We start from the raw sequence: 13,067 nt of genomic DNA, 5'->3' as shown, positions 1-13,067 counted from the left end.
TAAAGGAGACCTGGGTGCTCTGGGAGGAGACTGGGTCCACCTGTACCTTCAAGGTCTGGTTTACTGCTTCTATCAGGCTATTTACCATGTGCCGAATATCGGCCGCCTGCTCTGAGTCCTGTAGGGGTACCGCATCGGAATCATCCTCGGAGCAGTCAGAAGCCTCCCTGGAGGACTGACGGTCTGGACCTGGGGATGAAGGTGAAACCTGGGAAGAGTCTGAGGACGAGACCCGGCGGGTCCGTTTCTGAGCAGCAGAGGAGGACCCTGCAACGGGGCTCACCTGCTCCGGGGGCAATTGCGCCGGGTCTGCGGGAATCTGGGCGAGCGTCGGCAGCAGGCGTAGAGCTTGCGCGATGGTCCGAGAAGCCTCAGAGAGGGAACCTACGGACTGGGACAGGGACGCTAGCCAGTCGGGGGGGGGCGGGACGCAGGGCCCTGCAGCATATGGCGCTGTGGCGTCTGCGGTATCAGAAGCGTCGGCCGCGGAGTCCTGCGGAGGCTGCGCGTCTGTAGAACAGACGGAGCATAGTGGGGCGTCCTGACCCTGGGAAAATTTGGAGCTGCAGGAGGAGCATGCAAAAAATAGTGCAAAGGGGGCCTGCTTGGATTGGGTGGGCTTAGCCTTAGGCATGGTGCACACAGGTACTCTCCCTGGTGGCTGCTAGGAAGGAGACAGGAGAGGGTTAACTCGTCCCTAAACTCAGAGAATGCTACCTAGTGAGGGCTACTCCTTAGGAGCAGAGCTTACCCAGGTCCTGCGTGCTGCCCACCAGTCCAGAAGTGGAGTCCAGGAATGAGCTGGCCAGAAAACTCAGAACGCCGGCGTGCTGCAGCCTCAGGGGACCAGAGGCAGGCTAAAATGGAGAGGGGACGCTGGAGGAGGCTGGGGGAGGAGCAGGATTCCGGCGCGAAAAGTCTGGAGGATTCACAGCCCCCACCATCTGCCAGGAGGCAGAGCAGTGGGAGGTACAGAGGGAGACGACCGGCGGCCAATAGCATGCAGCGGGGGCGTGGCTAGGACGCAGGAGCGACTAGGCCGAAGCCGGGGACTAAATTTATGGAGGGGGCCGGGGGAAAGAGCAGGGAAGTCGGATCCTACCTGCAATCGGCGGCGCCGGCTCAGCGATGGATGCGGTGCAGGCAGAGCTCCCTGGCCCTGACTGTGAACAGCGCTGCTCGTCCAGGAAGGCTCCGGGGGAGAGCGTGCTGAAGGCAGGGTAGTAGGCATCATGATGGGGGTAGACAGCCCCCTATCAGGAGAAGGCAGCGTGACAGGGCCCCATCTATCACAAACGCTGCTGAGGTTCCATCCCTGCTGTATTCCCCTGTACGCCCTTTGGGGTGATACCTCAGGGCGAATCAGGGGTGCCCACAAAACAACCTGCCCACACGCGCACCCCCGGGAGTGGTACCATGGGGACGGGCGGGGGAGAGGGCCCCGAAGTCTCAAGCCCCTGCGACCCTGGGGAGCGGTACCCACGGGGCTGCGGAGAATGAGTGAAGCGAATACCTGCAGAGAAGAAGACGACAGGTATGAGAGCGATGAGCGGCGCCGAAATAAAATAAAAAAGCGCAAAAACATACATGGCTGAGGGGGGCCGAGACGGCCCACATCAGCCTCCTACGACACTAAGCTAAAAACTGATCTGAGCCCGCCTCCGGCTCGGGGTGTATGCTGCTAGGGAGGAGCTAACTTTTTTATGTTTACTTAGTGTCAGCCTCCTAGTGACAGCAGCATAACCCATGGTCCTGTGTCCCCCAATGAAACGATAGAGAAATTCAATTTTGGTCTCATCTGACCCAAGCACCTTCCTCCATATATTTGGGGAGTCGTCCACATGTCTTTTAGCAAAATAAAAACAAGCCTTCCAATTGAACTCTGCAGTGTCTTCAGGGTTACCTTTTGTTCTTTCTGCTGCCTCTAATTCCATTCTTGCCCAGGCTGACAGTTTTGGTGAACAGACCTCTATTGACAGGTTGGTTGTGGTACCATGTTCTTTACATTTGATAGTAATGGATTTGATGGTGCTCCAGGGGATCATCAGAGATTGGGATACATTTTTAAAACCCAACCCTGACTTCTCAACAACAGTCTCTGACTTGTTTGTAGATCTCCTTGCTCTTCATGGTGTTGTCTGGTTAGTGGTAGCTCTTACTTAATGGTGTTGCAGCCTCTGTGGCCTTTCAGAAAATCTGTGTATATACTAAACAGACTATGGGAGACTTAGTTAGAGGAAATTCAGCTGTCTGCAATCTAAGTATGTGACTTATGAAGGTAATTGCTTGCACTAGAAATATTTAAGGGCTTCATAGCAAAATGGGTGAATACCTATGCACATGGCAATTTATATATTAGCCTATAAATTTATTTTTTGCCTATATTTTTCTCACTTCACCTCCTTAACAGACTATCTTGTGCTGATGCATCACACACAAATCAGCTTACAAAAATATTTAAACAGGTTGTAATGAAGCAAAATAGGTAAACCAAGGGGGTGAATACTTTCGCAAGGCACTATAATATATATTTCTTTGCTCACTTTTTATTAACTACAAACATACAACGTAGAAATCATCCGTAATGTAATGGCTTAGCCACCAAAGTAATTAGCTGACACTAAAAGAGTCAAAAGTTAGGACCATCCTGAGTGGCACACCAAGTTGCTGTGAGATGGCTTTTCATTCGTTTAATCAAAATAGTGTCAACCAACTACCCCATGTTATTTACATGTAGTACTTTTTACCGTATTTTTCGCATTATAAGACGCACTTTTCCTCCCAAAAATGTTTTGAAACATCCGAATATTGCTTACCGGGTGGAGAATTGGCGCCGAAAGCTGTCTGTGCCGGCGGATGTCCATGCCGGCAGGCTGCCTCTCTATGCTGGCAGGCCGGCGCTCCATGCCGGTAGGCTGCCTTTCCGTGCCGGCAAGTGGCAAGCTGCCTCTCCGTGCGGCAGGCTGTCTCACCGTGCGAGCAGGCGGCAGTCTGCCTCTACGTACGAGCAGGCGGCAGGCTGCCTCTCCGTGCGGGCAGATTGCAGGCTGCAGTGGCTGTATGGAGCAGGCCGGTGTGGTGGGTATCCCAAATGCTCTGGCTTCAAAAGATGGCGCCCGGAGTCAGCGCGTGCGCAGATGGAGCTCTCGGATGAGATCTCCATATGCAAATGCGCCACTCTGGGCACGATTTCTTTGAAGTCAGGACCGCCGACAGAGCATTTGGGAGACCTGCCGCACAGGCCTAGTCCACACAGCCACCGCAGCTTCCTCTGCCAGGACCGACCCCCACCACTGCCAGGACCGACCCGACAAGCACCACCTCTGCCTCCTGTGACTCCACTCCACCACCGCTGCCAACCCCTTCCGGTAAGACAACGCCGGAGTATAAGACGGACCTCAAATATTTTTTTTTTTTTACTTTTTTTTTATTTCTAAATTTGGGATGCGTCTTATAATCCGGTGCATCTTATGAAACAAAAAATACGGTATGTAGTTTGTGACTGCAGGTTATATGCTAGTGTGTTTTTATCCTAGGTTTTGTCTGGCACTAAAAAGGTGGTCACAGACATATGGTGGTTGCTTTCTTTAACTGACCCATTAGGATTAAAAGCCCATTTGGTTTAGCAAAAAAACAAAAACTAATGATATATTTATGAAAAAAGCTGCGCTGTGGGAAGTGTAATTAGTTCCATAAATATCAGGCAATGTGTTTTTTTTGTGTTTTTTTTTATAATATTTAATGGACTGAAATGCTACATAACCAAATTCAATTAACCCCTTTCTAACAAAAAGGACATAACTATGCAGCTGAATTTCAGGTCAATTACTGAAAACTACTGTGCAGTTACTATAAAGGTGAGTCTGTTCCATCCACAGCAGGTGTCAGCTGCAATATCCCTTGCAATGGCCTGAATTGCAGATACCTATGATCTTGACAGGTTAAAGGCAACTTGCAGTTTCTACATGTACTAGACTATTCTGGTGGGTCCCCAATGCATTTTTCCCCACTCACTCCTCTAATGAAGCTCCTTGTGTGTATGTATATGAAGAGAACTGTCAGTCATTGACAGCAGGTGGAGATAAACTGGCTAGGACTGACCTTTTCAACTAGTCTCCATGCAGCCTTTAAAGTATGAAAATGTCACCAATAATGGGATAGTGACCAAGACAGAAAAATAAAATATCAAGCTTTATTGAAGAATATGTTAAAAACAATTCATGCAAATAAATATTGAGTATAGAATATAGCCAAGGATATTCCCTTATAGCAGCAAACAAACAGGTACAAAAGTGCAAAAAGACCATGTATACTACCAGATGGATAGGGCTTAATAAGTGCCAGAGAAAGAAAATAACCGCAAAGGCTAATCAATAGAGATAGATTCTAAGAGGCAATCCATTGCATGTGCTGTTTATACGGTACAGAAAGATATACAAGTGTCTTAGTGCAATAAGCCTTAGTGCAAAAAGCCTTATATAGCCAATCAATAATGATCCCAGTAGGGATCACTAGACTGAATCAGCGGTGTATGAAAAAGCTTACTACCTTGGTAGATGGTCTGATGGTCCTACGTTCTGCCGACCCCCAATGCGCGTTTCGTGAGCTGTGATTTCCTCAGTTTGTTTGCTGCTATAAGGGAATATCCTTGTTTATATTTTATACTCGATATTTATTTGCATAAATTGTTTTTAACATTTTCTTGAATAAAGCTTCATATTTTATTTTCACATTTCTGTCTTGGTCACTATCCCTTTATTGGTGAAATTTGCCTACACTTCTATGGGGATTTTTTGATTTTCAATTTTGCTACGGTGACTATATACAGAGTTTTTGATTATTGATTTGAGCCTTTAAAAGTATGCTTGACTTTAAAACACTGCGGAGATTCTGAGAAAGACATACACTACTGAAATCATTCTGCCTGATTCATGCTGCCCATGGTTCAGGCAGCATGCAATCGTTGCTTGTTTCTTTTAGCTTTAAAGATTCTGTAGTCAAGAATGACCCAGTTCTAAAAGAAAATGAATGAGGCCCAAAACTGCTTTCTTATGTAAAATACAAAAAAAAAATGAGATATAAAATGTTCATATGCCATTTCTGTTTCCTATGAATCTGAATTCTAAAGTTATCACACTATTTAAAGCATTTGATCAACACTAAAAAAACAAACAAACAGCACAATTGCAAACAATGCATTTTCGGCATCTATGTGGGAAGAACAAAAAATAAATACATCAAAAAGTGGTATGTACTATGAGTAAGGTGAGGGTCATACGACCGTAGATTCTCTCAGTCGAAAGAATCGGACAGATTATACTAATGACACTCTGATCAAACTCTGGTTAGAGTTTGATCCGAGTGTCAGTAGTGATCTGGTTCTCTTAGATGTGAGAATTAACACTGTGGAGAAGATTAAGAACAAAATCTCTCCATGTTCTCCACTGTGCAAATCCTTGGATATCATCTGAGGGCAGTCCGATGTTTTCCATGCACTTTCAGGGGCAAGTGTCGTCGAATTGTTAAATCGCGACATGATTTTTTCCATTTTGAATCGGCATGAGAAAAAAAAACAACAAAAAAACCCCCCAAAACGTTAATCGCCAATGCCCCATTGAACAACTTAGGTCCAAGTGCTAGCTGATAAGAAATTGCATAGCACTCGTCCAGTTAATATGATGGTTAAAATGATCCCTAAATTTAAAACACACTGATATATTGTGTGTATATATATATATACATATATATATATATATATATATATATAAACATATATATGCAATATATCAGTGTGTTTTAAATTTAGGGATCATTTTAACCATCATATTATATTATATTATAATATATATATATATATATATATATATATATATATATATATATATATATATATATATATATATATATATATATATATATATATATATATATATATATATATATATATATATATAAAAATGTAGTGTGCATCCCGTCTCATTTTGCCTTTTACTGCTGGTACATGTGCACAGGCACACACAAAGTCTCTCTCTGCCTTGTAATGTGCTATTCATGTATTCAGTAAAGAATATAATGGAAATATAAACCCAGAAATGTTTGAATTCCTTTGTTAAATGAAGTCAGTGACTTAGAATTCTATTTCAAGAGGGGTATAATATCAATTTGTAGACGACTGGGTGAGAATCTTAAAACTGGTGTGTATCAGCTCACCGAATGTTAGAAACTACAGTGACAGCTCAGGTTAATTGGGCTAGGGATCCTAAAATTAATTCCCTCTAACCCCATATATTTAGGATTATTCATTATTGTAATATGTCAACAGAAAATGACCAGTTTTTAAACACGGTTTCTCGTTAATTGTATTTTAAAAACATTATTTTCCACGTCATGTTTATTAAAAATAAAATAAATCTTGATACCATGTTTCCCCAAAAATAAGCCCTACTCCAAAAATAAGCCCTAGTTGTGTACCTAACTATAACAGTATCCTGAAATAGGGTTTGGGCAGCCCTTTCTGGATATGTAACTTTTATTGATGTACATTGCTCCTGTTGTGTTGCTATAAGGCCCGGAAGTTTATCATCGCATGCTGGCTAGTTAATGGAAAATGAATATTTACCACTTCCCCCGCCCAACCCTCTGTGCTGGCATCAGTGATTCAGTCAGACAGTCATATTACTGTACAAGGATCGCATTGCAATCCCCAAACTAACCACCTGCTCAGGTCAGAAGAGCTGCCGGACAGTCTGAGCATCGCAATGCAATCCTCAGCTGTAGTACGACAGTCTGACTGAATCATTGATGCCGGCACAGTGGTGAGAGGGAATATGGGTGGTGCAAGGTGGCGAATATTAATTTCCATTAACAAACGTTCCAATCACTGACAATGGTGCAAAGGCGTGGATGGGGGAACGGAGTGAATATTCATTTTCGCTTAATTGGAGACCCATTCACTGAAGCCAATACAAAATATAACACACCCCTGAAAATAAGCCTTAAGCGGGCTTTACACACTGCGATATCGGTCCCGATATCGCTAGTGTGGGTACCCGCCCCCATCTGTTGCGCGACACGGGCAAATCGCTGCCCGTGCCGCATAACATCGCCCAGACCCGTCACACATACTTACCTGCCCGGCGACGTCGCTGTGACCGGCGAACCGCCTCCTTTCTAAGGGGGCGGTCCGTGCGGCGTCACAGCAACGTCACTGAGCGGCCGCCCAATAGCAGCGGAGGGGCGGAGCTGAGCGGGACGTAACATCCCGCCCACCTCCTTCGTTCCGCATAGCGGCCGGGAGGCAGGTAAGGAGAGCTTCCTCGTTCCTGCGGTGTCACACAGAGCGATGTGTGCTGCCGCAGGAACGAGGAACAACCTCGTTACTGCTGCAGTAACGATTTTTGAGAATGGACCCCCATGTCACCGATGAGCGATTTTGCACGTTTTTGCAACGATGCAAAATCGCTCATCGGTGTCACACGCAACGGCATCGCTAATGCGGCCGGATGTGCGTCACCAATTCCGTGACCCCAACGAGTTCGCATTAGCGGTGTCGTAGCGTATAAAGCCCCTTTAGTGTATCTTTTGGAGTCAAAAATAATATTACTGGGGAAGGGGACTACAGGCTGATGTAAGGTGGATTAGATGCCCCCTTTTCCCACAAGATATATTACAACGCTATGAAAAATTTTAACTATAGGTAGATTGTAAACTGTCACCATTACCCTCCGGCACAATCATATCGGGTATTAAAGGTCACTAGTGTATTCCGAGCTTTAGAGATGCCAGGGTGACAGTGTATCACCTATGATGTCTGGCATAATGTTCCTATCAATAGTCCCCTAGACTCTTGGGTGACAAGTACTGCCCAAAGTGCAATAGTGTTGACATAACCATTGTAAGGCTGGAGAGAAGAAATGAAGACTTACAGGATCATGAGATACAAACACCGACTGACAAATTAGAGGAGCCTTCATGTCATAAAAGTTCAACCAGTGATCTACATCTTCATCAGTGTTTAAAGGACAGGCAGAAAATTCACGAGGCTGTTGGGGATAAAAAGCAATTTATAAATACTGTCCGAATAAAATATACATTATACTTATACTTTCAGATACTTTGCCTCCTTAAAAATGGATAACACAGTAATCAAAAAGTCCAAATTTATCTATTTTTAACTACCAATTAAAAATTACAGCAAAAATCCAAACCCCCTCGAGCACCTCTAATGCTGGTAAAAAAGTTATAGGTCTCAGAATATGGTGACACAAACCAAAATTATTTTTTAAAGAATCTGATAAACCATGTGATATACGAGATTCAGAAATAGATATATATTATATTATAGAATATACCGTATTTTTCGGACTATAAGACGCACATGACCATAAGACACACCCTGATTTTAGAGGAGGAAAATGGGAAAATAAAATTTTAAGCAAAAAATGTGGTCATGACACACTTATGGGGCGAGGATCTGCTGCTGACACTTATGGGGTAATGTCCTGCTCATATAGTCCCCATCCTGCTCATATACTCCCCATCCTGCTCATATACTCCCCATCCTGCTCATATACTCCCCATCCTGCTCATATACTCCCCAGGCTGCTCATATACTCCCCAGTCTGCTCATATACTCCCCAGGCTGCTCATATACTCCCCAGGCTGCTCATATACTCCCCATCCTGCTCATATACTCCCCATCCTGCTCATATACTCCCCATCCTGCTCATATACTCCCCATCCTGCTCACATACTCCCCAGGCTGCTCATATACTCCCCAGGCTGCTCATATACTCCCCAGGCTGCTCATATACTCCCCATCCTGCTCATATACCCTCATCATCCTGGTGTATGGCCACATCCTGTGGCACATAAAAAAAAAATAAACGTTCATACTCACCTTACCTCACCTCACTCCCTGCAGCACCGCTCCTCTTACCGTCTATGTCAGCGGCAGCGCCGCTGAGTGGAGCCGTCCCCATTCCCCTGCAGCATCGCGATCTCCTCCTGTCTGTCCCGTGTGGACACGTGCGCACAGCGATGACGTCATCGCTGTGCGCGGTGCTAGTCTCCACGCAAGTCAGCTGACTGGAGGAGACAGGAGGAGATCGCGGTGCTGCAGGGTAATGTGTACTGATTCACTGCACCCCGCGCTGATGATGATGCGCGGGGAGCAGTGAATACAGATGCACATGATCACTCCAGGCTGTAGTTGCCAGGGGTGATCATGCGGGCCGGCTGTTCATCCCCCGCCCATCATCCCGCCCACCTGTCAGTGCCAGCTTCAGCGCTGAGAGATGATGGGCGGGATGATGGGCGTGCATATTAAATAAGCGGGTCCACGTGGTCACGGCAGGCTGCTACAGCCTGCTCGTGCCCCCGATGACCCGCTCCACCGCAGCAACCTCATTCCCCGCAGCCCTGTATTCACACCATAAGACGCACCCCCCACTTTCCTCCATCATTTGGGGGAAAAAAAGTGCGTCTTATGGTCAGAAAAATACGGTACTTTATTCAAACATGCACATTAAGGTGCTTGATGCACTCCTGGTGTGACCAGGAAGGTCCGCGCCCTGTTCCCTCATTGGTTTTACATGCCCCTACCTCACTCACTGGTGATGCACAGAGATGCTATGCCTTAGCTTTAGACAGCTCACTCCAGGCAGACACTGCTGTCAATAACCAGTGAGGGGAAAGCATGCAAAACCAATACGTGGAATTGTGCACTGAGCCTTTTAGCAAAAGGTAAAATAGCATCCCTGTTAGAATTCAAACAGCAGCCCGTCCTTGTCATTTGTCACTATGAGATGCAGACTGAACATATAGCTCCAAGACGTGTGTCATCTCAACTTCTGTATCACATATACCTCAGTCAAGATGTCATAAGAAGAAATAGATCTCTTCCTTGATAAGCAAAAGGGGCTTATCTGCAGGGTCATTCTCCTCAATGTCTATTTGTTTACCACTTGGGTGCAGTCAGTCCACTGTTATAAATCTGTGGACGAGGTCGGAGGAGGGAGCTGAAGCTGGAGATCTCATTGTCAAGCACAACGTGTGTGAAGAAATTTTAACCTATCAGAGCAGGCAGCTGACTGAGGTATGTGAGACATCACTTGTGAGTTGAAACACAGGAGCTGTATGTCTTTAGCCCTTACTAACATGTGACTAGGCTTCGACTTCCGCCCCTGCCTCCACCCTGCTGAGGAAGCGACAGCGACACGCGTACGGGACTGGGAGCTTGAATCTTTCCCCCACTCTGTGTGCCCTTTGCCAGCACTGTCCAAATATGGGTAAGTCTTATATACATTCCTTGTGTCACGGTGTTAATCACTCTGACTAAGCCCTGCTCCTGGCCAGTGCTGGTGTCATTATGTTTTCCACTTGCATGCAGCAGATTTTAGGATACATGCATAGCTGCAGTGATTGATAAAATTATATCTGCTGCTCACCTTTGTGATTCAAGTATATTTGATTGCTTGAATCTTACATTTAGGCACTTGATTACTTATATGTGGGAGATGATTGCTTGGTAGAAGTCCTCCTTTATATATACCTACATATTGATGAAATTATTGTTTTTTAACAATTGTGTGTTTTTTCTACATGTTTAATAAAATTACTATTTTTAATGAAAAAAGTACTCCGGTGTGTATTTGTTGCTCTGACACATCCTTTATGAGATAACACGTGATAGGGCAGGCTGCAATTTGAATTATATAGGGGACACAATTTTATCTCATTGTCTGAGAACTTCTTTAATTAACATATTTTGATTACAGTTCAGTTTCTCCAGTACAAACACTAAAAAATGAGCACCAAATGACATTTTTATATTGTTTATATAGCCTCTACAAAGCTGTGTGTTTTATTATGATGTCAGTTGGTTGACAGACCAATTTTTTTTTAAGTAGTAAAATATAAAAACAGTTATGCATCTTTACACTAAACCCAATCTGTTCAATCGCAAAGTGAGGGATGTAGTCCGAGAAAAAAAAAAATCAAAAACAACCCCTCAATGGCAAAACCATTTTCTTGCATTGCACTCAATAAAGGAGTGTTTTGTATTTTTGAGAACAAAATCTTAAATTTCTTTTTTGCACTACAGCCCCTTAAGGCGACGTTACACGGTACGATATATCGTGCGATATGTCGTCGGGGTCACGGAATTCGTGATGCACATCCAGCATCGTTAGAGATGTCGTACCGTGTGACACTTCTGAACGACTGTTAACGAGCAAAAATACTCACCTTATCATTGCTCATTGACACGTCGTTCATTTCCATAATGTCATTCCTCCTTCTGTGCGCTGATTGTTCATCGTTCCCGAGGCAGCACACAACGCTACTTGTGACACCCCGGGAACGACCAACAACAACTTACCTGCATCCCGCCGGCAATGAGGAAGGAAGGAGGTGGGCGGGATGTTACGTCCCGCTCATCTCCGCCCCTCCGTTTCTATTGGGCGGCCGCTGTGTGACGTCGCTGTGACGCCGAATGTCCCTCCCCCTTCAGGAAGAGGATATTCGCCGCCCACAGTGACGTCGTTAGGGAGGTAAGTACGTGTGACGGGGGTTTAACGACTTTGTACGACACATGCAATGAATTGCCCATGACGCACAAACGACGGCGGAGGGTGCGATCGCTCATGCGATCGCACGATAAATCGTTGCGTATGACGCCGCCTTTATACAACTATGTCATCCCTGTGTCTTACGCTGTGTCTCATGAGCTGTTCCTTTGATTATATAGACGTCGCAGTATTGTCGTCATGCCTATAATAGTACAGTGTCTACTGTTTTGAATGCAATGAATCGCTAAATTCAGTAATGTCACAACATGACATTACCACTGCACTCTCTATACAATCACTAGAACAGGAGCGGCAGAGATGGTGCTAGCCGTAGGGAGGGTGAATAACAGGAGATTTTCTTTTTATAATGGCAAGAACAAGTTTATAAATAAAAAAAAAAAAAAAATCTGAAAAAGGGGAAAAAAAACAACCACAAAACAAAATAAAGAAAACCTTCTCACCATTACATGGAGCTTTGCTTTCCCCTCCTGTATAATAAAGGAACCACCCAATCCAACAGATTTGTTTCCATATTGTTCCTTTAAGGATTTTCTCATGCAGCTCACAAAGTTATCTTTACCAGTCCGTCTTTTTACCTTGACTTCAAGGACCTTTAAGATACATTTAATTCAGTGAATTATAGAAATTAAAATTCACATTCATATTTAAACTAGTTTCCTTCATTAGGCATCACTAAATACAATTTACATTATATAGCACCAACATATTCCGGAGCATTTTACAAATTAGAGTGTATAAGTACAAATAATGTCAGACTTTACAGTATAATACGCAAGTCACTAATTCAAACAAGAGAATGGAGGGCCCTGCTTAATAGAGCTTACAATCTGAGTAAATATGGGTGATAAAAGATAAAAAAGTGCTTGTTTGGTATGGTCGTCTACATAATGAGCAAAACGGTTCATGAATCGGTCACCAGCCAGTATATGTCAATATACAAAGTGCTATTGAGTGTGTGGGAACAGATAGAAAGGAAGAGACTACAGAGAAGAGTTAGGTGAGCTTAAAGGGATACATTTTTAGGGCATGCTTAAACTGTGGATACTGGGAATTAATCAGATTGTCTGGGGTAATGCATTCAAAAACTGGTGCAGCATGTGGAAAGTCTTGTGAGGTTTGAATTACGGAGGATGTTGGTCTTTGATCATTAGCAGAATGGAAAGCAGAGGTAGCATGGTAGACAGAGGAGGGTGGTGCAGCACAATGGAGCTGTAACGGATGGACAACTAGTGCAATGACTGTTCAGCAGTCTATCATGGCTTCTTTGGCACATGGTGGAGTTATTGGTGTAGTGGATAGACAAAGTTTAGTGAGAGGATGATTGTGTCAAAGTGAGCTGCAGTAACCCTCAGTGTGCTATAGCACGGCAAGACCATCTCTACCCTCCCCTATTGTACCCTCATCCATCCCTTGTAGACTGTGAGCCCTCAGGGGCAGGGTCCTCTCTTCCCCTGTACCAGTCTGTGCCTTGTATTG

The 13,067-nt window shown here is 44.6% G+C and overlaps 1 protein-coding gene across 3 annotated transcripts in view; it reads right to left on the bottom strand.

Moving 5' to 3' along the window:
* The window catches only part of C2H11orf54 (chromosome 2 C11orf54 homolog), a 79,665-nt gene that overhangs the window by 18,940 nt on the left and 47,658 nt on the right, over positions 1-13,067 (bottom strand). For all 3 annotated transcript variants that reach the window (XM_075336345.1, XM_075336346.1, XM_075336347.1), the window contains 2 exons: positions 12,032-12,181; positions 7,926-8,042 (listed from right to left, as the gene is read on the bottom strand). In XM_075336345.1, the coding sequence (XP_075192460.1) occupies positions 7,926-8,042; positions 12,032-12,181 (267 nt within the window). The remainder of the gene's footprint in view (positions 1-7,925; positions 8,043-12,031; positions 12,182-13,067) is intronic.

The sequence above is a fragment of the Anomaloglossus baeobatrachus genome, chromosome 2 (assembly GCF_048569485.1).
Source record: "Anomaloglossus baeobatrachus isolate aAnoBae1 chromosome 2, aAnoBae1.hap1, whole genome shotgun sequence".
NCBI lineage: Eukaryota > Metazoa > Chordata > Amphibia > Anura > Aromobatidae > Anomaloglossus > Anomaloglossus baeobatrachus.
The sequence above is the reverse complement of the archived record's forward strand: the minus strand, read 5'-3'. Positions and strand labels throughout refer to the sequence as shown.